A 27,541-nucleotide genomic window follows, 5' to 3' on the forward strand; every position below is an offset into this window, starting at 1 on the left:
AATTTAATTGGAGACTGTGAACAAATTTTTCGCCTTTGACTTGTCTTTGCTGTAAGCTGTATGACAGTGCAACTTGTTCACTGAAACTGATGTTTGTACAGGTAACCTCGATATAACTTACTTCAATATTAATAAATTCTCAATATATTGAATTATGTAACTTTTTTTACTTTTTGAACATAGAACACCATATGTTATGAATTTCAACATAACGAAGTGTGTTTATACACAATTTCAGTATAATGAAATTTCACTGCTGCTTTGAAGAAATACTGAGGCAGTAAATTGGCGCTGCTGTGGATGCAGATGACTAAATGATTGAATTGCATGCGGCCGCTTGCCAACGCACCACTCAGATCGGACCATTTTGTGCAAGAAAAATGTTTCGGCGACTGTACTTATTTGCACAAAAAGTGGAATTTCAATAAACCTAGATTGTGATATAACGAAGTGCCAATTTTACTGACTTCCTTATATCGAGGTTAAACTACGTGGTACCCAATTTATATTCGGTCATTTCGAATATGAAAATTCTTCATACTGAAATTCGAACCGAAGAGTATGTCGAATAGCATAATACTCAATTAAATATTCGCACACGCCTCTAAATATTCTAATACAGTCAAACCGGGATATAACAAACACAAACATAAAGAAATAAATCTAAAATTTGGTTGGTCATACACTGATTCAATGGAGTATTCTCCTGCTACAGCGAAATTGAAAATGAGGGATCCGACATGATATCAGTTATAGCGAAGGAAATTTTAATTTGCACATGCCTCGAATATATATTCTGGTAACAAAAATGTAAAATATAGTTGCTGACCATGTTCTTAGAGCCTCATTTTTCAAATCTGCGTGATTATTTGGGCTTCCCTATGGCACCACCACCCATAGCACCACTATGCAACGGCAATAACTGAAATTTCAGATGCTGCACGATGTTTCAGGCATAAAGCATGTATGTGTTGCCGCAAACATGGTGTTCATGAACAAAGTTGCCACCATGTCAAATAGGCACGTGACCGCAACTTTGGTTGCCAACTCCCGATAAAGTGGCGCTGGTTAAGCCTAGCAGCCTAAACAGTGTGGCCAGCAGGGCAGCTGGTTACAAGCCCATCACGGGAAGCTCGCCGCCAGCATCATATTTGCCTGATTCCAACATACACTTAACTTTTGCGGTCTTAAATTAAGAAAATAAAAGTCCATCTGAATGTAACATGCCACCGATTCACAAAAGAAAAATATAGCACACCTACCCCCATGTTCATGATCAGGGAAAAGGTAGGTGCGCAGAATTTACTTTCACGTGCAGAAATTTTTGTTTCTTTACATAATGAAAACAGCATGTCGTCGTTGCCCTTTGCTCTTCATTGGCCGCAAATACCAAGCACGCAGGGGCGGTACTCTGGAGCGATCATTTTTATAGATACTACTACCACTTTTGCGAGACTGCACCAGAAAATTGTCGAAATATGTGTCACTGGCACTGTTCCTGGCACTGTGCACAGATAGCGAGCTTGGCACAGTGCCGGAAATGGTGGGGCTGATTACGTTGATGCACGTAGTGCCAAGTAGCTTGAAGTCTTGCAAAAGGGATAGTATCTCAGAAATTTATTGGCCAAAGATACTGCTCAAGGTCACAGTCGAGCACAAAATGACCAGACTGCAACCTCCACAAAATTATGCTCTGTTGTCATTTGTGATGGTGATGATGTTATGTCTGATGGCGCTGCTGGTAGGCTGTTGCCAACGCTGCGAGCAAGGTTTTGGTTTCGTATGCGATTGTAACATGCAGAAAATTTTTGGACCTGTTTTCTTTGAAAAAAGGTGTGCGCTAGATTCGGGTAAATATTGTTCTGGATGTAGAATGGATTTATTTACAGTGAAAAGGGTGGAGAAGACATGGGACGATCCGAAACGGCCGATCACCCAAAAACCTCGTGCCGCTTCTTCTTCATCTTCCACGCTCCTCCGATGCGGTGTTACATTTTCCTCTGGGGGAGACGAACCTCACCGAGCGAGTCAGGGTGCGCGTTGATGGTATGGTTTAAAACGTGCGACATGCACGACTTGTGTGTTGCGTGAATGGCAGTTATCAGCCCACACTTTAGCGATGACATAGGTCACTTCACTCAAGCATTTGAGAATGACGAATGGGCCCGAATACTTGGAGAGAAGCTTTTGGTAAAGTCCCCTTTTCCGAACCGGTGTCCACAGCCACACGAAGTCACCAGTGGTGAATGTGACAGGCAGATGTTGTACGTCGTAGCGAGCCTTAGCATGAACATGTGACGATTGGGTTCTGAGCCGGGCAAGTCGACAGGCTTCTTCGGCATGACGAAGTGCCGAAGAAGCCTGTGTTACTGCCTCAGCTGTTATGCCTAACCAGTGCTGCTTTGCCAGATGTTCGTGACATATCTGAATATCTGTGTGAATATCTGTGTGACAGAAGCATCGTTATTAGGTTAAAAACGAAGTATACTGTCGAGAAAACTTTGAGGATGGCAAGTGTAGAGGAGAAAGAAAGGTGCGTATCCTGCGTCTTCATGCTTGGCTGTGTTGAAGGCATACATGATGAACGGTAATACGGCATCCCAGTTCTTATGATCCGCTGAGGCATAAATTGAAAGCATGTTGACGAGGGTAGGATTGGTACGCTCGGTTAGTCCGTTGGTTTGCGGATGGTAAGGCGTGGAATGACGATACTGAGTTTCACAAAAGGTGTAGCAGCTCTTCCACGACATCAGCGGTGAACTGCCACCTGTGTTCACTTATCATGACATGAGGAGCTCCGTGGTGGAGGATAATCGAATGCAGAAGAAACCCTGAAACATTGGATTCTGTAGCTGAGACAAATGCAATTATTTCAGTAAAACGTGTTAAATAATCCACGCACACGATTATCCAGCAGCAGCCAGTGGAAGACTTGGGAAAGGACCGAGTAAATCTATACCCACTTTGTCAAAAGGTGAACTCTGCAGTCTAATCGGTTGCAGAGTTCCTGCAGGAGTTGTAGTCGGTTGTTTGTGGTGTTGGCAGACATCACAGCTGGCGACATACTGCTTGGTTGTCTTCCACCATTGAGGCCAGTAGAAACATCGGAGGCGGTGTAGCGTTCGAGCGAATTCAAGGTGACCGGATGTAAGGTCATCATGCATGGCCCAAAGTACACCAAACCGCAGGCATTTTGGGACGACGAGCAGCAGTGGAACACCATCCTTTGAATAATTCTTGTTTTAAAGCAGACCGTCGCGAGTCACAAATGGTGTAGCCTGTTCAGATCTGTGGGTCGCATCAATAATCGGCTTTAGTGAAGGGTCACACTGTTGTTCGTTCTTGAGGACGGCAAATTCAGGAAAGTCTGATGAGATTGTAGTTAAGTAGGCGTCGAAATCGTCATCATCAGTACCCTCGCTCTGAGAGGGAAGACGAGATAAGCAGTTGGCATCTGTGTGGCACCGACCGCTCTTATAAGCAAAAGAAAAGTCATATTCTTGAAAACACAAGGCCCGCCGAACCAACCGCCCAGCTGGGTCATGTAGTCCAACGAGCCAACAGAAGGAATGATGGTTGGTGACAATCTTGAAATGGTGGCCATACAGATAAGATCTGAACTTGTGGATGGCAAAAACAGCAAGACATTCCAGTTATGTGACTATATAATTGCTCTCTGCTTTCGTCAAAGTACGATTTGCATACGCGACGATGTGTTGGCGTCCACCATGAAACTGGACGAGCATAGCACCACTTGCATCAGTATGCAGTTCGGTGAACGCCTCCAGACCGAAATGGCGGAGAGGTGGCCCAGAGGTGAGCAATAACTTCAGCTGCTGGAAAGCAATCTCGCACTGAGCGGACGATATGTAGGGAGTGTCTGTGCGGAGCAGCTCAGTGAGTGGACAAGTAAGCTGGGTGAAGTCTTTAATAAACCTGCAAAAGTAAGTACAAAGGCCCAGGAAATGTCTGAGGTCTTTTACTGTCTTTGTCTGCTTAAAGTTGCGAACAGCAGAAATCTTTTGGGGATCTGGCCGTATACCATCCTTGTCGACTAGGTATCCTAGCACAAGGGCTTGACGCTCACTGAAACGACACTTCTTAGAGTTTAAAACGAGGCCAGCCTGTTCGATGCAGTCCAAAACAACGCCGAGCCGCTTGTTGTACTCGTGGAAAGTTCAGCTGAAAATAATCGCGTCATCTAAATAATACATACAAATCTCCCATTTGAGACCACTGAGGATGGAGTCCATAAATCGCTCGAAGGTTGCTGGGGCATTACATAAGCCAAACGGCATGACGTTAAACTAATAGAGTCCGTCAGACATAACAAAAGCGGCCTTTTCTATGTCAGACGTGTGCATTGGTATCTGCCAGTACCAGGACTGGAGGTCAACCGACAAAAAGTATGATGCAGAGGGAAGGCAGTCAACAGCATCGTCAATGCGTGGTAAGGGATACACGTCTTTCTTTGTTACGGCATTCAGGCAACGGTAGTCGACACAGAAGCTCCACGAGTTGTCTTTCTTTTTCACTAGTATAACAGGAGCTGCTCAAGGACTGCAAGACTCCTGAATAACGCCTTTCGGCAGCATGTCATCGACCTGTTCGGTGATCACTTTTCTTTCCGTGGGAGATAGGTGATAGGGTTTCTGTCGTATCGGAGTCGCTTTCCCTGTGTTGATGCGGTGGTGCATGCGGGATTCCGGCAACATCCGAGAATGCTTGCGTTGAGTAAAATCAAATACTGATGTGTAGCAGGCGAGCACTTGTTGGAGTACATCCTGCTTGGAAGATGACGACTTGTTTATTATACGTTGCAAGTGATTCGAATAGTTGGGCAATGGTCGACTGATGTCTGAAGATGCTGCAACTGTTCGTACATCAGTTGTGGCTTGCTCCTCAAATGTTGCCAATTTAAGTCTGACTGGCAGGCTAGCAGACTCTGTAGAAGCGTTCACTGTCTGCAAGAAAGCAAACAATAGAAAGAGGGACTTGAACAATAGAAAGAGGGACCAATACAGTCTTAATCGCGTTATGATCTGGCTCGACAAGAGCGTTGTATGATCCCATCTGGACACGTGAAGAGCTCACGGGAACAAACATGGCTGTCCAGCCAGGAAGTAGCACATCTTCAGACAGCGAAAACACGGCGGGATCATTGGTCTGCTAATCAAGTATGGCGATTGGCAACATTCTCCTTAGTAAAATCTCTCCAGTCCCACATTCAAGTGTAGCGCTGCATTCACGTAGGAAATCTGTGCCTAAAAGAACATCATGAGTTGTGTGGACCAATACAGTAAACTCGGCTGTAAAGCTCTGTCCTCCGATCGCAACCAAAACCAAACAAACACCAACAGGGCGCAACATTTCACTTCCAAGTCCACAAAAAGTTCCTTGGCGATCCAAAGCAAACATAACTTTCTCTCCTAAGTGATCCTTGAAGTGAAGGCTTGGAACAGAAATAGTGGCACCCGTATCGACAAGAGTAGTAGTATTTACACCGTCTATACACACACACACACACCTTCTTCTTCAGCATAACAACAGACTGAGGAATTGGCAAGTCTGGCTGTCCCATGACTGCACCTCCATCAAGCCGCACCAGCTAGTTTCCCAGCTGCGGTGGGGAAGGCGACCAACGATGGCGCGGGGATGGCGAACGGCGCAGTCGGATCGGCAGTGGTGTAATGCTGTGCTCGGAGACAGCGGACTCATGGTGTGAATGGTAGGATCACTGTTGTCGCAGAGGATGGACTCCAAATGGTGCAGGTGCGTCTGCATGCACACGAGCTGTGTACGCCGAAAAATGTGGGGCTCGCTGCGGGCGGCAGCGACAGAAGCGCACAATATGTCCTCAGGAACCGCAGGCGTAGCAGATGGGTAGGTCGTGGTTGAAACTAAATGGAGCAGGTACGCGTGGCGCCGAGTATGATTCAGTGGGAGCATGTCGTGGCATCCGGTATTCCGCAGGAACATGTCGTGGTGTTGTGTAGTACTCCGTAGTGTCACGACGTAGCGGTGAGGACTGGTGGCTACTGAGATTCACTGGGGGAGACCGAAAGCTTGTGTTATTTATGTGTGGTTCTTCAGAAGGCAGTCGGTGCTCGATGCGATGTTCTCGCAACCAGGATGGTGGTTCGGGAATGCACTCGTCAAACGCGCACTTCGGGAATGCACTCGTCAAACGCGCACTGATAACCAGCGTCTACTCCCTGAAGTCGTGCTAGTTCTTCTTGGATGAGGCGATGTCATTGCAGGCAGCGACGTCCATACTTCCTCTGGTGGTAGTCCAGCCAGGTGTCTGCTTCTTCGAAGATCTTGTAAGACTGGGTTGTGCAGGGCGTCCAGTACACCGCGCTTCCACCACTTGTTATGGATGTAGAATGGATTTATCTACAGTGAAAAGGGTAGAGAAGACGTGGGATGGTCCGAAACAGCCAATCACCCAAAAACCTCGCGCTGCTGCTTCTTTCTGTTCCACGCTCCTTCGATGCGGCGTTACAATATGGCATCTGTATACTTTTAGACTTCATTGGCGATAGAGTGTCAAATCAGATGCACAGGCTAGACTGACGGCCATGGTTGTGGTGTATGGATCCACGTGTGGTCCCCTCTGAGTCCAAAAAGTCTTTTAGTGCTGGCAGCTTTCCTTAGTTGACGATAGTAGGCAAGCCAATGTACTGATTTTGCGTCTTCACGACAGTGCAGAGTGTGCATATGTAATTTATCGAGGTTTTCGTGCCACCTGTCGGCATGGCAAGGTGCCGATGGGGCATCGAAATCTGCAGGAGACTCTTTGCTGGCCCATCGGAGGAACCCTGCTTGTGTTTCTTAGGTGTAGACCTGATTACAATATTTTTTGCCTATATCTGTGTGTCTGCTCAAAGCAAATATTGTATATAACGAAGTGCGGCTGTAGTACTTTTCTACAGAAGGTGAATAAAAGACCAAGCAGGACTTTAATAGTTTTGCTTTGAAACATATTTTATGTGTCTTGAATTCTTAGTTATCACCATGTAATTGACATTATATACTTGCTTTCTGACCTTTACTTTTGTCTAGGGGTTGTGTCTGGTTTTGGAAGCTGCCACCGAGTACAAATGCCTTGGACTTGAACAACACCTGGATGTTTTGAACAACTCGCTTTTTGTACAGGTAATTACCTGCTGTCCTTGCCTTTTATTGTATGGCCTGCGTATAAAGCTGAATCTTACTAGAGTGAAATTCATGAGGCACTTGGGGAAAAAAAAATAGAAACAGGCCTTTCACCTTGCAGAATCGCAACCCAGATTTCTAGTGAAGCAGGAGTTCGAGACAGAGGCTGCAATACTTGGTGTGCTACTTGTTATATGGCTTCAGAGTCTTGCTTTTTGGATGAAGAGGCAATTGCAGTTCCTCTGGAAGCTATTCACAGCATTCATGCAATCTTTTTGCCACCTTCATGCACCATGAGCTGTTGTGCCAGCACTGGTGGCTTTGAATGCACAAATACTTATAATTTATGCTGTAGAATAACACTTCCGAACTTATAAAAGTTGGTTGCGCATAAGCTGGCCACGTTTATTATTATTATTTTTTTTCAGTGTAGTAAACCAAAGGCTAGTCATTACCAAATTGGGATTGCTTGTGGATCGTTTTCTTTACTTTCGTGGAGTTGCAAAATAGTTGGTGTGCCACTGATGCACCTTTCTTAGCATCTGAATTTATCAGATTTGTGCTTATATCCTATTTTTTTCCCATCCCACTCACTTGACTGAGTCAGCAACCTCAGCCAGGTAGCTCTACCAAGTTATGTATACCTAGAACGACAGAAAGCTGAGCTAGTTGGTAAGGATTCATTATGCAAAATAGAAGTGAGGCGTGCAGACAGGACACAAGAGTAGAGAAGTGGACAACACGAACACCGAACGCCAACACGAACGCCGAATGCCGAACACGGCATTCGTGTTGTCCACTTCTCTACTCTTGTGTCCTGTCTGCACGCCTCACTTCTATTTTGCATTATGTATACCTATGCCTGTGTAACATGATAATGAAGTTTCCATAGAAGTCTAACCCACCTGTTCTAGAACACGTCCTTCTACTCAGCGCTGCACCCCTACTCGAGCAATTGCATGGCAGCACCACCGCTTGACAGAAGTGGTCACTGCACTTAATCGGCAAACCAAAACATCCTTGACAATCGTAATGTCATCTTCAGTCAAGGGGCGGCGCTGTGCTCAACTCAGTGGAGTGGAGGAATAACTGGAAGAAGAATATGGTTTGAGAATATGGAAGTACATGTCCTGTAATATGGCGGCTTATGAGGCACCGCGGGGACATGTGCATCTCGCAGGGCCTGCTGCTTAACAGAAATCACATTGTTTCTGGAAAGGTGTAATTTCATGTACTTGACTTGTTTGTGGGAAGAGTGTCTTTTTTTTCAAGTCGCCCACAAAAGTTGCTAAGGTGCGCCAGCTCATATATATCTGTCCTCGTAGATATACCCAAGGCTGGAAAAAGCCTAATGTCTGTTTAACGTATGTTTAGTGGACCAGTACAAAAGCACTGTAAACATTAAAATTTTTAACGCGACAGCGTTAAGGAGCTCGTGTCGCAGAAAAGCCGGTGTCGTCGGCGTCGGCGGTGTTGGCCGTGAGCGATAAATCCCAGCAGGCACTTCATGAATAAAAAACAACTTGCAAGATGGGCTGGGTGGGAATCAAACCAGGGTCTCCGGAGTGTGAGACGGAAACGTTACCACTGAGCCACGAGTTCCATGCTTCAAAGCGGTACAAAAGCGCCTCTAGTGAACGCGGTGTTGCCTTAGAAAAGAGCTGTTTCTAAGGCTCAGGCGTGCGTCGCTTGCTGAGGCGCACATTTCGTTGTTGCGCCGAACGCTGCGTTGCTCGACGCGCACCGCGTCCGATGCAGGGCGCGTAGTCGCTGCGCCGTAGCCCATTGTCTTACACCCCTTGGCGGGTCGACGGGAACGCTGTCGCATTCCACTCTTGAAGGCGAAGCTTAAGCATCCTCCAATTTTTGTTTCTCACCATGACAGAAAGATAACCGAAAAAGAAAAAAAATTATATGGTCGGCTAGACAGAATTACATGACCTCGTATGCGTGCGAATGAGAAACTACCAATTTATCACTCTCATTACAAGGCACCACATTGCATCAAATTAGAAGCAGTATACGAAATAGGCAGGTGCTTCATAAACAGAATTCACACAGTTGCTACAAACATTACAAAAGAAGCGCACAAAAGAAGCCCACTAAAGGAGCGACATATTACGTCAATGAGCATAGATCGACTTACAAAAGTAAACAAGAATGTTTGCCTCAACATCAAGCCACAATGCAGGATGAATACAACTGCTGACCTATTGGTATTTTTAGCCCTTGTTCTAACGGCAGCCAATATATCAGTGAGCCCCAAGTCTTTTGCATGAATTTTGTGCAGACCGAGGTGCCTTCCCATGCCTCGTTCCTCAGCTCGCACGTGGTGCTTAGCTGGATCTCAGGGAACAGATACCCCAGTGACAACATGGCAGACACGCCTAATGCAGCGGTGCTAATTTCCTGCGCAAACCATGCTTCTTCTTTCCGGTGTCAAGTTACCGTGTGAGCATATGTCACTGGAATGTGTCATTGGCCGTGCGAGTAGCAGCCCCCAGGTTTTCTCTCCCGCTGAACTCTCGTTTGCCGAGTCCTTCATCGCTGCGGCAAATGCTCACAGGCCTGCAACGAGTTGGTTACATGGGACCTGTGCTCTCGCGACTTCTCATTCTCGTGCTTAGTTGACCACTACTTAGTTAGCCCTAGTACAGCGTGCACACATACTTAATTGATCTTGCGGTGAGCCTTTGCCCGTAAGTGCTATGAGTGTTGCATTGTGGTGCAAGTCCCCACAACTGGCGCCCAACTTGGTTTTGGCATGGCATCAAAGCAGGCCCCCTCAAAGTTCTCGTTCCTGCTTGACTTCCTTGCTACAGTGAAACTTCGTTAAACCATAGTTGGCCGGAGCTCGGAAAAAGTATGTACTAAATGGTAGCACTGTTTAACCGAAATAGCATGAGATAGACCACTTACCTGTCAGAAACGGAACTCAGAGAGAATGCGATGAAAGGGTAAAAAAACTTGGAGTATTTATTCACTTCGTGCGACAAAAGTATTATTTTCGTTTGATGCCGCGGCAGCCTAGCAGCGACGACAGCGGCCTCAAACTTACTGAAGCTGCGAGCCAGCTTTTCAGCCAGCCCCGTCTTCTCGGCAAACACTCACATGGCAGATTCTTTGTTGGCGTTATGTATTCTCCGTGCACGCGCGGTAGTGCTGCAGAAGTTGCGGGGCGCCTTTTTCATTGCGGGGTGCTGTTCTCGTCTAGACGATTGCATTCATGAGGCTGATGTAGCACACAGCTTCTGCCACTGTTGGGCCTGTATCGCCTGTGCTGTCGCTTTCTGTGTCGTCCTCATCACTGTCGCTAGCCAACACTTCAGCAACAACAGAGGCAACGATGGCGAAAAGTCGAACCTCATAGCCGACATCCCTTCGCAGTCGCAGCAGCGCTGCCGAGCAACTTCTTTGCCACACAAATGCCACACACCGTAGTCAACAGCAGATCCCTGTCGCGTGCCAGCGCCAAGTTCTTCATGTCACGTTTGGTAGCATGAACAATGTCTAATTTTTCTTCTATGCTGAGCATCCGGCATCTTTTTTTATCCGAGCTTCGGCATGATGCGAGTCCTTGCATGCACAACGTCACAACGCTCTCTGGCATGCCACCGAAATGATGTTATAATGTTGATGTTGCTGTGGCTTCACGCACGAACACACAGGGCGCTTGGAGGCTGTTGTTCCGATCTCTGAGGCTTGTTGTTCTGCCGGGCCACCCGATGGAGACTACGCACCGCTGTGTTTGCGCAACGAAAAGTTGAAACACTACTTGTTAACCGATACATACACAATAAGCTGGTACGGTTTATGCGGATACAAAACACATTATGTTCAATGGCCGCTGAGTCAGGGATTTGACTTTACTACTTTTAAAACGAAACTACTGTTTAAGCGAGTATGATTTAACGAGGTTTTACTGTACGGACTTATTGTTCTTCGACGTAAGCATCGCCGACAGCACGAGGTACGTTCACCTTGGTAACCCTCTTTCAGCCATCGAGAGCGCCCTTTGGTGATTTCGACCATTTGGATGTCTACCCTAGTCCTAGCCATGGCAGTTACAGGTTTTCTCAGCAGTTTGAGATGTGCGTAGACCAGGTGCCAGCTAGTTGCTTCGACATGCTATGCCTACTCGCTGACCACATTTTGTCCCGAGTGCAGCTGAGTGCTCCACAGGCTGCATTGGAGCCACCCTGCTTAGATTCCAGCATGAATACACTTGCTGGTCTTCTGTTGTCTTGAGCGCGGTTCATTGAGCCATGTGTCACGTTGGAGCTATCCCACTCTGCCAGTTCGTTCCTGGGCCTTGCCTCAAGCACAGGGCACTGTTCTCCACATCACACCAGAGCCACTCTGCTTCGGTGCTGGCACAAACTCGCTTGCTGGCCTCTCATTGTCCTGAGTGCAGTTGAGTGTCCAGTGTGCCACATTGGAGCCATACTGCTTAGATGCTGACACGATTACACTTGTTACTTACCAGGGTGTTTACCAACCAGGAAAACCGGGAGTCATCAGGGATTTTGAATAGTCTGGAAAAACTCAAGGAAAACTCGGGGAATTTGTGCCTCTATCAAGGAAAATTAGCTGTAATTTTATTGAAAGGGTTGAAAGCCGGGGTAATGCTGGCACAAGTAACAGACAGGAATCGTAATGAATCGTCTTTGACGTCCTGTCGTTGGCTGGAGGAGTTGCCAGTGTACAGTCAACGACTGACTTTTTGGATTCCCGATAATTTGGACGGCTTCATGGCACCACCACGTACCCCATAGAGTCAATGTATCAGAATGTCTGAAATTTCGGACGCAACAACACTTTGCCATCTGATTTTCCAGACATTCCAGACCGCAGATACGAAACAGCATTAATCAAAGCCACCACCGCTGCCATTTTGATTACCTTGCCATCTCAAACCGGCGCTCTCGCACGCAGATTGGCTGGCAGCCGTAGCCACCACTGCGGCAACGCTAGACCTAGCTGCTTCGATGTTCGCTATGAAGCTTCTTGCTGTTGGGTGCCGTGTTTTTTATTGAAAGAATTCGCTGCTTTCAGCAATGGCACGAACTCTGCCTTTGTGGTCCTCACGATTGGCTTAGAAGCTTGGAAAGCATGGTGCGTTGCATAATGCCGGTTCCCGAAAGTCAGCTTCGCCTTCGTACAGGAATGTTGATGAAGCATACGCAAAAGTATTGCAGTGAAGTATAACAAGCGTGGGAAGGGGCTATTGCCACGGACACGGTATGTATTCCTTAATTATACACGTGTGCACCCGGTATTTCCTGTCACAGTATGAGCACCGATATGCCTAATACATGTACCGACAGGCCATCACAGCGTTTTCGAATGTGCCTGTGGCGGTTTGAGCCCTTAAGGGCAGTAAGTAACATGCATTTATTTTGTCCAACTGGCCGATTTTTCGGACATTTTTGCGGCCCCTAAGAAGTTAAAAAAATCGGACGTAGACTGTGCAACTGACCTAGAAGATGCTCCAAATGATCTATGGGGCGAACGAGTGGTGGAAGGAGGACAAGAACAGAAAGGACCTACACATTGAGGAATGAATGGGAAAGGAAGCGTGCTGCCGCCGTTTTGAAGGAGCTTGAACTCAAAAAACAAAGTGTTTGCTGATGCCGTGATGCAGATGTCCCTCATCCAAACCAAAATAAACTCTTTAAAGCAGTGAAACACAACACTGAGGCGTCGTGCGCGAGCTGAGAGTATGTCAGGACAGTTGAGGTTGGCTTATTAGCTGTTGAGAGAGAATCTCAATTGTGACAAAGTTTGGGCCTCATACCCTTGAGCTTGCCATCAGTTGATAGTAGCTCATATTCAAAAATATTTGCTTCTGTATGCATATCTTTTTATTCATATTTGAGAATGTCCGACTCGATTTGCAATTTTATTCGAAGACATTTTATTTGCTGTGCATTTTACTAACCCCTCCCTTCTATATTCTTTTTGAATAACTTAAACACTACTCCTTAGCATTCAAATTGGATTAAGTATTTTTTTTTATTTTTCATATGCTTACCAGAGAGTGACAGCATTGGGCGATATGGTTTCAGCCCATCTTGACATAAAACATAGTTCTGCATCACTCAGGGAATTTTGCAAAGGCACTCAGAGAAAACCTGAAAAACTTGGGGAATTTGGAAATGTCAACTTGGTCGACACCCTGCTTACACTTGTTACTCACTTGTTATTACTTACACTTGGGCACTGTGCACTGTGCCATGTGCTGCATCATAGCCACCCTGCCCTGCCAGTTCATTCGTGGGCCTTTCCCTGCCCCAAACACAGTACAGTGCTCAATACACCAGCCACGCTGCACTGCTGCTAGTGTAAACCTGCTCGTTGGCCTCTTCTTCTCTCGAGCGCCTTTCTCAGATGAATGTGCCACGTTGCAGCCTCCGTGCCCTGCCATAGTTGCAAGCACGCTCGCTGGCCTCTTTCTGTTCCTAGCGCAGATGTTGATACATTGCAGTTGAGCCTCCCTGCCCTACTGTGGGTGCAGAACCGCTTGCTGACCGCTCTCTGTCCCAATTTTAATATTTCATGAACCACCGTGCTATGTCATTGATTTATTCGCCAGTCGTGTGAGACCTCATGTGCCTGTCGGAGTGGCAGCCTAGCTCTCCTCTCCGCCGTTTACTGGCCCCTTGGGGTCGGGCACGCATTGTGTGGACCAGCTGCCAGTTGGTCCTTCTTTTTGCTTTGAAGTTTCTTTGAAGTTTGACTGTTACGTCGACGGAGTGCCGTTTGTGCTGGAGATAGACCACATGGCGCTGACCTGGCTTAAGTGTTTGCACGAGCCTGCAAGCCGCCTTGCGCTTGGTCATTGACACTGCAGCGGCACAGCTTTGTTGTCTGCTACCAGAAAGGCAGTTTGAACGTTGTGGCTAGTGCCTTTTCCAAAGCCCTTGTTTTGGCATCTGACCCTCTTTTCTGCCACTTGCTTGAGCATTGAGATTTGCTGGTACCGGAATAGGGAACTGTGCGCACCATCGTTTTCACCAGAGACGGGCAGCTACATACTGTTCTTGACCGTGCGCGCCTCGTGCCTTTTCTTGCTCACATGGATCTAGCAGCCAGAAAACATGTACGATTGCAGTTTGGCGACGTACTGAGCGTTGGTGCCGAAAAATCTTGTTTTCCGGGAACATATTAGCCGGTAAAAAACGAGTGTAACTCTATTGGGTAATTTTTTGTGTTCTCAATTGTGAATGTTGGCACTGGGAAAATGTACATAATGGGAATGTAACAACGAGGTTCTATTGTATTGCCAGCACTTTCTATGGCTACACATACGACACTTCTCGCAACATCACATTGTCAAGTATGGTAATAGCATCTCAGCATGCATTGCCACGATTAAACTGCAGAAAGCCGATGTAGCTTCACATTTTTTATTGTTCGTGGATATAAGCAAGAAATCCGTAACTTCAAAATTTTTAGAATTTTAGAACCCGAACTGAACCTGAACAGAAAAAGATAATGGTTACTGGTTCCGCACTAAATGGTTTAACCATATAGGGTGCTCAATAGATAAGTGATTCTTTGAAACGTATACTTTTTTAGTTGGCACATCCCACTAACAAATTGTTACAACTTGCAAGTGCATCATGTGCGAGAATTGGTATAGAACTAAGCAGAGACGCTTGCACTTCTGAAATCGGCCAAGCCAGTTCTGTCCTATGTCCGAAACTTTGTTTCAGGGGCTCTTCGGAATAACCATATCTTTTGAAGCTTTCCGATTTGGCTGTTATAAGTTAGCTTGTTACTGTTACCATAGACTCTGACAAAGAAAAAACATAAAATAAATGTACAAAGAAAAATTCACTATGGAACTGCACGGCCTGTTCACATCTCAATGCCTGTATCTAGGCTGCATCCTTAAGGCTGTTTATTATAGTTTTATTTGAATACTGTAAGGGACAACTACAGTTTCTGCAGTCTACTGGGAATAAGTCTGATGCAAATGAAGACTCGTCTGAAGGATTCTGGTTTAGCAGGACCGCAGTTCCGCAAATGATTGTACTGTCATAAGCAAACACTAAGCAAACACTAAGTTCATAAGCAAACACTCGGAAGAGGCCACTTATGTGCAATAGTTACCAGCCGTCGAGTATGCATATCTCGTCTTAGGCAGCCTATGAACCCGGTGTCTCAATTTACACAAAGCAACTTACCATTTCACCCTTCTCAACATGTTTGGACTCCTTCAAAACAATGTGCAGTACTGTCATATTGTCTTTAGCTCTTTCAATGACCATTATACTCTACTAAATGCACCTGGGATGTGCCCTGTCTCTTAGCGTAAGCTGTTATGGGCTCACTACAAGAGCCGTTTTTGGTGGCGATGTCTGCCAGTGTCCATAGCAGCTATCGTCTATTGTAAGAAAGTTCTTAAGTTCTAGCTGGAATTTAACCCAGGTACACTATGCGTGAGTCGAGTATCTTACCACTCAGCCACGAGAGTGCTTGTGAGCAGCTTTAAAAGGAGGCCCTTTAGAGGCAGCCTATTGCGCAAGGTGTCATGTGTGCAGCTATGTAGTTGTGTGCACTAGTTGCAGTTGCATATAGTAGCACCAGGTGTCGTGCAATGTCAACTGTGTGCACTGACCACACGACCCGGCTAGCGTGGGCACTTTCATAGTCTCGACAGCACTGCGCATAGTGCCATGACTTTTCAGTGTACATAAAGGTGCGTCTTCACAAAGTGCAGACTGCCACGAAAGAAGGGAAGCATAGAGCTACACACGCCACTGCAGCCAGGCAACGTTAGGCTCAACAGACCGCTGTGCAGATAGCAGCTCAAGCCACAGCTCGCTGTATTATGTCACTGTATTACAATATATGTGTACACATTACACCAATTACTTCCATGATCATTACTTAGTAGGAATACTCAAACAGTTTACGACGAGCTATGAGGAGGCAGCTTATGCTGTAACTGTGCTGCATGTTATGGGCAGGCCTGCCATTTTTTTTCATTACTTTTATTGTCATCGTGCATCAGATGTGATCATATTGTATCACATCTGGTGTACATGTATCAAATAATGTAGGCAAGCTTTTCTTTGCCTAACAGACTTCACAAAACTTATTTCACTTTTTTTTTTAAATTGTGAGTATTCATTATTCGATTTGATTAGATAATTTCACTATTTGAATGCCTCTGTAAATTTCTACTGCAGCCATAGGCCAAGAAGCCTATTCCTTCCACCTCCGCACATAGCCTGTGCATGCGCCATGTGGAAAAGTCAGTAGCACTGTGTAGCGTGTTGCCATCATAGGACAAGATAAAGTTTACTGTGCCAAACCTGTTCCCAAATGAGTTCAGAGCTGCAAACCGGTTTGCGAACCATTATAAAATTTTTAATTTTTCTGAGCTGGAATTGAACCAGAATGAAATCGGAATGTGTTGAACTCAAACCAAAACCAAACTGGTGTATATATATATATATATATATTTTTTTTTTTTCGGTTCAAGATCCTGATTCTAATGCCATTGTCTGTACTTTTATAAGTGTTTTCATGAGTGGTGTACTGAAGAAGCTTGCAAAGACATGACAAAAGATCAAACTAAGTGTTTAATGAGAAACAGCACACAATTGCCAATTGTTTATAGTGCTATTACTGCCTGATGTAATAGTTCTGTGGAAACCTGATAGGTGGAGCAAAGTAATTAAAGGGACACTAAAGGCAAATATTAAGTCAAGCTAAAGTGATAGATTAGTGCTTGGGAATCTCTAAGGCATCAATAATATCACGAACAGGGCCTAAAATGCTGCTTATTCAAATAAAATGCTTCTTATTCAGTTCTGTATCACTTTTAGAAAAAAGAACTAATTGAAATTACACTTGACAACGATGCGGTTGGTAGAAATGTTTCGTTCTCGCTCGACTCTGCGCCGCCCACGCTTTCGTGTTTCAGTACTTTCCTGATCGCGTAGCGCCGCGCTGGTTTTGCTGGCTCGCGAAACTCACCCAAACTGCAAGTAGCAGACAATTCAACTTCCATATTATGCCGTGGGATGCCCAAACAGTCTACGCCACTTGACCAAAAAGCAGCTGCAGCGGCGAATCCACCGCTCTGTCTTGGCTAGGTGCTGCCCTCTGTCGGGTGCCGTTTTACTCACCGATGGCAGCAGAGGGTGGTGATGGCGTATGCAACGGCACCACTCCGCCGGTTGGGTGGCGGGAGATCTGAATTTCGAAAAAGGTATTTGGACCATTCAGATGCAATTTTCTTGTAAATTAAGTCCTTTCTTGGCCCAAAACAAGCGTTGCGAGGTTTCTGGAATGGTATTTAAACAGTCCACATTGACTTCTTATTTGCCTTTAGTGTCCCTTTAATAAATGGAAAGTGAGACTTCCACCCAATTGCAGCAATTGCTACAAAGGAAACCCATACAGGTTCCTCGAAAGAAAAGCCTTACAGTTGAGAAAAATTCATCCCAGACCACGACGAATTATTCGTCAACTGCAAGGCTTTTCTTTTGAGGAACCCGTATGGGTTTCCTTTGTAGCAATTTGCTTGGATTGGGTGGTTGTCTCATTTTCCTTTTATTAATTACTACTACTGCTGTCATTCATACGAGATGCAACCTCACAGAATTGCAGACTGTGGATACAGATCACAGAAAATACCCATGATCATGTTGACTTTACTTTCAATATATGCTATTGCACTTACAGCGTTTAGAAAAAAAGACTGCGCTGCTTGTATAACCACAACTGATTATATTTTATCAGCTTATCCTGCAGCACACTTAATCCAGAAAGGAACCAGCATTGAGTGGATGGGGTGCCACAAAGCTTGTAAATCTTTCTTGCTTTGCTGGCAGGGCCACTCAATTTACTGTGCAACTAGGATGAAAAGAAGACATGAAAAATCCCACGTACTGTGGGAATCGAAGATAAGCAAAGCATTTTGCAGGTAGCTGGCTATGGCATCAACCCTGTGGTAGTGCACCTCGACCTGCTTCTTGACTCTCTCACTGACTGCGAGCAAGCGCTCATTGTGGAGTTCGGACATGCTGAGGGTCAGAAAGAATGTTGGCTTGCCTAGCTGCTCGATTATTGCGAACATTTTCCCCTTCCTCTGCACCCAGTAGTACGCCATCCTCGAACTGCTCAAGTAAACCTCTGAAGAATGCAATGGCCGAGTTGATGCACTTCTCAATGAAGCTGCAGTCTTCCAAAAGATTATTTGTGAGCATCAGGAGCTGGTTGGCTTGCACGGGGCGGGAAACTTTTGAATTGCTGTTCATACTGGGGCAGTCACCACCTAGTGTTCTGCCACAGACATGCCCGCGTCTTCTTACGCTTCTGGCTTGGCACAGTAGGACTCGAGAATCAGAGGTGAGAGTCGGATGACTGAGCTCGAATGACAATGATGACATGACCATGTTGGCAACACCAACATAAGCATATATGTAGCGGCTTAAGTTCGTAGGCACCCGTGGTCCTGCAGCATAGGAGGCTAGATAGATAGATAGACATACCAAAAGTGCCTGCAAAGAATGCTTTACATTAAGAAAGGAAGATGTCTAATTTGACTGTGTAGATGGTTCTGTGCTTGTCTATTATTTGCCAATTGCCTGGAAGGTTGTAGCATTTTAAGGGCGGGTCTCTGTGTTTAATGTAGTCGATGCTGTTGTGGCAGTGAACGACACAGTAATACTGAGTACCAGGCTTACAGGATGACAAGGTTGCATTTCCCATCATGAAAACATAAACACCAGGACCATGCGTGCCAATGCTGATAGGCATACAATAGCTCCTATGAGATAGGACATGGCCGTCTGTGTTCAAATCTGTCCACAGGGGAGCAATCGGGGCTGGTATCGTGAGTGGAAACTTCAGCTTGCCATGCCTGTTACGAGGTCTTACTGTAGTTCAATTTTAATAGGGCCTGAACATATATTTTAATAGATGTTTGGGTCAGAAGTCGGAGTGTTTGTGGCGATGTCTTAAAATTGTGTGTTTGACTGAAACAGATTAATCTCTAAACCTTGTTTTGCCACGTAGCTCTTTGCAAGGAAAATACAACATAAATTGCTTTATGGTGGTCACATTGCTGCCAAATCATTTGCACCTGCAGATAAGTTTACCAAGTAATGCCAAGTCATTACAGTAACAGTTCTGTATCTTTCGTTTTTAGACAGTGCCACAAGGTGAGTCCGTCAGCGTTGGGCTGCTCTCATGCTGACATCACATTCAAGTAGTGGCAGCTACAAGCACAAGGTGGCCAATTGAAATTGTTTGAGGGCATAGATCGGGAGCGCACTCCCTAGTCTTTGAAATAATTTACAGAAAAAAATAGGCTTGCCTTTCTGGCTTATGACTGTATGCCTAGGAGAACATGTGACAGAAATATTGCTGAAGATATAAAGTTTTAGTTGCTCTTCTGAAATGAGTCAGTATAACCTAAAGAAAAATGCCAGGCAGTTACCTTATGTTTAGAAGTGGGCCTTCAATATGTGTAGTTTGTTGTGCAATGTAAGACTCGTGTTAATGACACAAGAGCTGTTATAAAGCACAGAAAGGGAAAGAATGTTTTTATGTACATGCGCAGGTTTGCAACCCGCCGGACTACACGGAACCTGCAAGTGTTCGAAACCACAACGAAAGCCTACGCTGTTTTACTGTTTTAGGTACAGCTTTTCGATATTTATTCATGACTCGCGGCACCCTGCGAGTTTTGTTTGCAGTCTCGTTGTAATAAGATTTTTTTTTACATTTATGTGCTTTAAACATGGTGATAGACGTCTGTAATGCATTTGATTCTGTATACCATGATTCCTGATTTCTGATACGAGGGTCAGCCCAACAAGAATGTTGCACTTTGTCCAGTGCTTCCTTAGTGGCTGGCTATTTGCAGTCAAGACATTAAGACAGAAGAGAGCAAGAGTTACTTGCTTCCTAATAACAGGCATCCCACAAGGATCTGTGATCTTGCCAACATTATTTAACATTGGCCTTATGCCATGGGCATGGAAGCATAATTAAATTGAGGGATTAGGATTTAGGTACTATATTTGCTGACAAAGTGACACCTTAGAGCAACTTAAGCGAAAGAGAACAGAAGAACTGTCTTGATTGAGTCATAATTACCATAGATGACCATGTTCAGAAGATTGGCTTAGAACCAACTCTGTGAAGAAAACAATGCACATGTGAATTGCTAGCTACTGGTTGCATAATTCACCTGACTTTGTGAACCTACAACAGTCACTTGCAGGACAGCTGTTCAGAGAATGCAGCCAATTGAAGGTACTGTGCATTGTGCTTTTTCAAGGTGACTGTATAGGGCTGTGGTTTAGTCTGAGGGCAACTGCCCAGCTATCATACGCCTTACACCCAATTGCTCACGTGTTACATTGTGGAAAGGCTGTGTCAAGGTGCCTTGAGAGGCTGAATGACTGGCAGAAAAGCTTGCCTGTACAATATTCTGTGGCACCAGAAACGCTGTCAATGCTGTGCACCTACTCGAAAGTGCTCTGGAACAGATGTTTCAAGAATGCACCTTCCTTGACGACACATCTCGCCATGTGCCCTGGTCAGCATCCGAGCATGGGCATAGGACCTTCTTCAGAACTTGTTCCTCACCTACATCATCAAGTCTGGCCTAGATATTGCGATATAAGAGATGAAGGCAAAGCCAGGCCCTGAGGCCAATATTTCTATAAACATTTATGCCACCACCACTGACGCGTCACAGTATTGGCACTGGAGTTCCCTGCTGCTCAGAGGTGTCATCTTGCAGATGAAGGGGGGAATGGAAGACTTTAGCTAACCAGAAGTGTAGCCACACCAAGACATCACTGCACCAGAATAATGTTATAGCTACAGCGGTGCGACCAGGAAATGTCTCGGAGCTAGCACATTTTAGTGCCTTACAAAAAAGCCTGTTCCACATTCTTTCATGTGCAGTGACATGATAGTAAGTCTGTGCTCAGTAGGGCTGGGCGATTGATTGATTAACCTTCCAATTAATTGATTAAGAGTTCAATCATGATTAATACATTCTTTATTGTGATGAGTTGGGTTGAGGTCACATGAGAAAAAAACGAAATGAGTCGGCACTGATGTTCCTGCTTTGCTTGCTCACTAGCAATGAAGAGAACCAGAGACTTAACTATGTACAATCTTATGACTAATGTGGCACCTGTTTGCATGTCTCCCAGGAGTTAGAACAAAGCTACACATGCCTAGTGTACTTCAATCCAGTAGAAAAAGTGGGGAAGGGAATACTCTCACTGCTGCTGGACTTTTGATAGCATCTGCACACGTTTGATATGCTTGATATATGTCCACTAAAACAAGGTGTCACTGACATACTAATAATTAAGGCAGCTGTCCATTCACAAAGCATTGTTCATTTATTCTTTGAAGCTTATGCTCAAAAATAATGTTCATGTCCCTAAATCCAAAAGTCTGATTGAAGCCCAGCCCTAGTGCTCAGCCAAGTTGCCATTGCACTTTTATCTCGATGCACATGCGGATTCATTTATGCATTATTGTGGTTAGCTTTTTGTTGCTATTAGGACAGATAAAACTTACGGCTTGCCTTCAGTGTGCTGACTTCATTGCTGTTGGTTGCCATGTCTGTTGTGGCTTAATGATAGTTTTACAGTCCTGCCACCATTTGTCTCTATACATTGTCTATTTGATTTTGATATGGACATGAGAACTTCCACATCCTTTTTTTTTAATTCTTTTTGTCCATTTTCTAATTATTGCCTTTGTTTGTCTGCACGCCAGTAGTAATTTTAGGCATGGAAGCATGCTAAGTTTGCTGTATCAAGTCGTCAGCACATTGGTTGAAATTTCAAGATCCCTTATGTACCATTGTTGTTTGTGCATTGTTTCATGAAGAGCTGTTATACTCTTGGTTAAGAGAATCCCCGCTTTACCCAAAGCTGCACTACATGTTAACTAGTCTTTGCTGTTCGATTCTCTTGGATTTCATACATGGCCACTTCGGTAGTGGAAAAGTGTTAATAATTTCTAACTATTATTGTTTCTAATTACTATTTTTGCTAACTTTTCTGGTATGTATGCTCTTTCCTCAAGCTACAATGTTTCCTGACAAACTGACGTCCTTCCTCCTGATGAAAGCAGAGAACAGCAATGATAAAACAAGAATCGGAGCTCTGACAGTGCTGAAACACATAATCAATTGTGCAGGATCCACAGAACAAGGTGACTGTTTGTGTGCGTGTGTGTGCGTGTGTGTATGCATGTTTTTTTTTTTTCATACTTTCAGTCAGTGGAAAGCTTCACAGAGGAAGTGCAAGGACAAATATATATGAATTTGCTGTCTTTAAAGAGCCCCTGAACCACTCCTCGGGCTTGGTGAAAAAACAGTTTGTGGATAGCATATGCTGCTGTGAACATCTCAGCCAAATTTTGTATTCGTGTGCGGCGCGTGGATCTCGTAAGCGGCCCACAAAGTCGCCTTTCTCTTAAACGCTCTCTTTTCAACAGAAGCCTGCTCCTCACTCTTTTTCTGGACGCCTTATTTTGTAATATAGCAGATTCCCATATGTGGCTGCTATTGGTGAATAGCTAACATCAGTGAAGAAGGGTGTTTGGATCAGTGCGCTTCTTTCGGCTGTTACTGTGTATGTTTATTAACGCAGCTTTATAAATAGGCTGAAGTAAGCAAAAATCTGCTTTTGAATTTCTGTAATAATTACATTCTTCCGGAAGAAGCCAACTATCACCTGGTCGCACTTGGCCGTGTCCACGTGCATAGGAATTAAACTTTGGGCACCCTATTTATCAGTGTCGTAGCCATTGGGTCTCGCTATTTTCGACTAGTTTTGAACACCCAACTAGCCTTGAACCACGTGAAACTTAAGGTCAGACCACATGGATGCTTTCCAGCATGTGCTCACTTCTGGTCGCTCCTGGTTAGATGACTTGGCAGACTTTGCTTTGTAATGATTGAGCTATTGATAGTGCTTCAAAATGCGCAATTAGGATGTGGCTACTATCCATTGATCAAGCTGGTGCAGGACAAAGCCAGTCCACACCACTAGCATAGCACAGCCAGACAGGAGCACAGCATGCACCCTAGCCCTGTTGTGCACAAAGCAAGTGCTGCAGTTGCACGTAGTTGCGGTCTGCTACGTAGTGTAGATATGGTGGCCGCCGCAGGGTGCCATGACGAGTTCATTGGCTGAGTGCACTGCGGCTTGCTGAGGACAATGGCGTTTGCACGTTTGGCTTACGTTTGGCACATTGTAGGTGCCAAAATCGGAAAAGTGGTGCCTGTATGAACATCCAAAATCAAATTTGAACTGCACGCCACAATGACATTCAGTAGGTGGAGCATTGTAGGCTCACTCCATTCTGCCGTACCTTTCACAGTGCAAGTCAATGAAGATGGAGCGGAAGCACTGCGAAGAGGGTGTTTGATTGCCAATGATTCCGCATCTGCTAAACGCATTGAAGTAGTACTTTTTATGGCAAAGTATTTCTGAAATAGTCTAATTTAACTTCAAATGCATCTCTCGACTTTGATAAAAAGTGTTTCAGGGCCCCTTTAAGTTCTTGACAGGACACAGATTAGGGGTGGAGGCAGTGAGGTGGTTCCATTCTTCGTTGGTTCTTGGTACACAGCATCCAGAAAATTATTTCTAAGTGTGAAAATTTGGCAAAATCGTTTGTTTTGGGGTTATTTTAGCAATTTACTTTGACCCTCATTATGTCACTCATGCTCATATAAAATATTGCAATACTGTCCACTGCAATACTGCCTACTGCATTTGAGCACAAATTTGCTCGAAGGTAACCAATGCCAATATTGGACTAGTGGCAAAATTTTTTTTTCATGTTCCCCTGTACGCTTCTCTGAAATGACTGGTCAACATTCTTTTTTGAGGTGGTGCAGCTTATTCTTCAAATTGGTGTAACAACACTTAAGATGTAAAGTGGTAATTGGTCTATGCAGCTGGAATGAGTTACATCATTTAACCCATGGCACAATTAGGTAACAATTTTCAATTTTTGAAAATTTTTAGATCTGTCATCTTTAAATTTCTGATCCTACAGATCCTTGATCAAATTTTAGACCCAGCTATTCAAATTATTCTTGAACAGTTTGAGAGCCCGATCTCTCACATTGTTAACGTTCCTATCCTGTTGTCTTTGCCATGTTCTTCAAAGTCTTTCTTCTTTTAAGAACTGGAAATATCTAGGATAATTAACGTTAAGTTTCCGTTCCTAATGATTTGAGTTTTCACAGCTACTACTGCAAAAAAGCAATTACATTGCAGCCAGTGCCAAAAGCCTGATGGAAGCCCAATAATCAAAGGGAGATTATTTCCCTATTCCAGTGATGCATTTTGGGAGATGGGAGTCACCTGCTTTAGTAAATTTCCAACTGCCTACATTCTAAAAAATGTTGCCTTTGAGCAGCTCAAGCCCTCTGCAAAGTTAACAAACAGATCAAACTATAATGTGCAGGAAAAGCACAATGAGTAAAGGGGCAGTTGCCACACCTGCATTTTATTGTAGGAACAAGTTCTATGAAGTATTTCTTTTCATGTACTCTACAAGAACAAATACTTAAACCTGATCGAATCAATGAGAAAAACTAGTGACAATCAGTGCATTTAGCCAATAATCAGGTGCATACGATGTGACAGTGTTCACACATTATATCTGTTGCTGTAAGCTGCTGCTGCATCATTGTGATGCCCAGGCTGTCTACCAACCGGGAAAACCAGGAAAACCGGGAATTCTCAGGGATTTTCAATAGTCTGGAAAAAGTCAGGGAAAACTCAGGGAATTTGCACTTCTATCAGGGAAAATTAGCTGTAATTTTATTGAAAGGGAAAGAAAGTCGCGGTAAGGCTGGCTCGAGTAGGAGGAGTTACCAGTGTTTAGTCAACGACCGACTTTCCGTACGCCCGATAATTCGGACGGCTTCGCGGCACCACCACGTACCCCATAGCGCCTATGTATAATAACGTCTGAAATTTCGGATGCAAGAACCCTTCGCCATCTGATTTTCCGGACTTTTTGCCGTCATGGCAGGTCCGAAATGGCATTAATAAAACCACCACCAAAGCCACCGTTTTGATTACCTCGTCGCTCCTCGAACCGGCGCTCTCGCAGGCAGATCCGCTGGCAGCTGTAGCCACCACCGCAGACGCTAGGCCTAGCTGCTTCTGCGTTCGCTATTAAGCTTCTTGCCGTTTTGTGCCGTGTTTTTCATTGAAAGAATTCGCCGCTGTCAGCAATGGCACCGACTCCGCCTTTGTGGTCCTCGCGATTGGCTTCGAAGCTCGGAAAGCACGACGCGTTGCATAATGCCGGTTGCCAAAAGTCAGCTTCGCCTCACTACAGAAATATTGCGCGGTGAAGCGTGCGCAAATTATTGCGGTGAAGCTCAACAAGCGTGGAAAGGGGCAATTGTCACGGGACACAGTATGTATTCCTTAATTGAACACGCGTGCATCCGCTGCCTCCTGTCACAGGATGAGCATCGATTTGGCGAAATAAGTGTACTGGCAGGTCTTCAGAGCTTTTTTCTGATGTACTGCTGCAGTAAAAGACATGCAGTGGCGTACCAACTATTTGTAGAGTGCGTGTGTGTGTGGGGGGGGGGTGGCAAACCGCAGAAGGTCTAACCTTTCGCTCTGTCTCTCCATATATATATATATATATATATTGCCAATTAATATTACAATAAGTGAAATAGCCTGGAAATGGTCTAACTGGCAAATGGTGATTAATACAGACAAAACAGTTGCAATGACAATAACAAAAAAGAAAACAAGCTTAGCATTCTCTTATGGTTTTAATAATGTCGCACTCCGAAATGTAACCCAGTACAAATATCTTGGTGTAATAATAACTTCTGATCTCAGCTGGGCAGCTCACACGGAAGCTATAACCGCGAAAGCAATGAAAAAATTGTTTTTCCTTAAGCGGACGCTCCGGCACGCTGACCGTGACACTAAGCTTTGAGCGTAGACCACACTTGTCCGACCGATTCTAGAATACGCCAATATAATCTGGTTCCCTTTCACAAGTAGCGGTATCGGCATGCTTGAAAATGTGCAGCGCAAAACGATTAGATTTATTTTTAACCGCTATCGACGCCTTGATTCCCCGACAGAATTGCTACGCAGCGCAGGTTTGCCCTCACTCCAAAGTCGTGCTAAAATCCACCGCCTGAAGTTCTTATATATGCTACTGCACAACTATTTTAAGATAGACCACACAACATACGTTTAAACTAAACAAACAAGGCAACTACGTCACACACATGATCTCACCCTACAAGAATATGCGTGCAACAACAATACATTCTATTATTCTTTTCTCCCTAGATCCATTCGGGAATGGAATACCATTGACCGACTTATAGTCGAACAGCAAAGAATTGAAGATTTCCTTGAGATGTTACATAACTCGCTTAATACATACTCATCAACCTGATGTCATTTATTTGTACTCTCTATATGATTAGTTTTTTTTTTCTATTAGCATGCTTGTCAATACTCGTATCGATACTTACTGTTGTATGTATATTTTTCCTTCTTACTTGTGCTTGTTTAGCATACCTATCCTGACAATTACAATTATTACTGTTTCTTTCTGTACCCCACTCCTGTAATAACCCTGTCAAAGGGTTTACAGTATGTTGAAATAAATAAATAAATAAATAAATAAATAAATAAATAAATAAATACTTTTGTTATAAGTATATTTAACCTTCAGGGGCGTTTTTATCAATTACACATGGTGAACCACGGGGCTAGAAAACTGAGCTTAATTTACATTTATCTCTTGCAACTATATAACATCTCGATGATACAGGGGCAAAAGGCAATGAGTGCACCCACAGTGGTCTCGGATCTCACCCAGTAGCAGCAGTATAGCGTACATAAAAAGGCACATTTGCTACAAAGAATTTAAATAATTCAACAAAGAATTGTACTTGCTGTTTAAGTCTACAACATAAATGTATCGCTAGTTTATGTAATAGTACTGCCGAGGTTATAGGCGACGACGTACAATCAACATGAGTTACTTGCAATATTCACACACACAAAAAAAAGAAAAATGGACTCGCCATCCCGGCCCTGCAGCAGTGGACGTCCAGTGAAGCTGCTAAAAACTACCACTACAACTGCTGAGGGGGGTATGCAATGCTTTAGTGCTTTATAATGCCCCCCCCCCCCCTTCCCACACACTCAATTTCCACCAGATTTGATGTCTGTAGAGTTCACAATTATTCTAGGGCAATGGGATAAATTTTGTTCGCAAAACACATTCATAAAGCTCCGAATAGCTTACATGCGTAATGTACTAAAAATGTCATAATTAATTCATCTTTGAAGTTTGCCTA

At 44.5% G+C, this 27,541-nt stretch overlaps 1 protein-coding gene across 3 annotated transcripts in view; it reads left to right on the forward strand.

Moving 5' to 3' along the window:
• Positions 1-27,541, forward strand: part of c11.1 (maestro heat like repeat family protein c11.1) — a 212,376-nt gene that overhangs the window by 44,448 nt on the left and 140,387 nt on the right. For all 3 annotated transcript variants that reach the window (XM_075703967.1, XM_075703969.1, XM_075703968.1), the window contains exons 9-11: positions 7,066-7,158; positions 19,745-19,823; positions 22,246-22,374. In XM_075703967.1, the coding sequence (XP_075560082.1) occupies positions 7,066-7,158; positions 19,745-19,823; positions 22,246-22,374 (301 nt within the window). The remainder of the gene's footprint in view (positions 1-7,065; positions 7,159-19,744; positions 19,824-22,245; positions 22,375-27,541) is intronic.

Source organism: Dermacentor variabilis, chromosome 1 (assembly GCF_050947875.1).
Source record: "Dermacentor variabilis isolate Ectoservices chromosome 1, ASM5094787v1, whole genome shotgun sequence".
NCBI classification, from domain to species: domain Eukaryota; kingdom Metazoa; phylum Arthropoda; class Arachnida; order Ixodida; family Ixodidae; genus Dermacentor; species Dermacentor variabilis.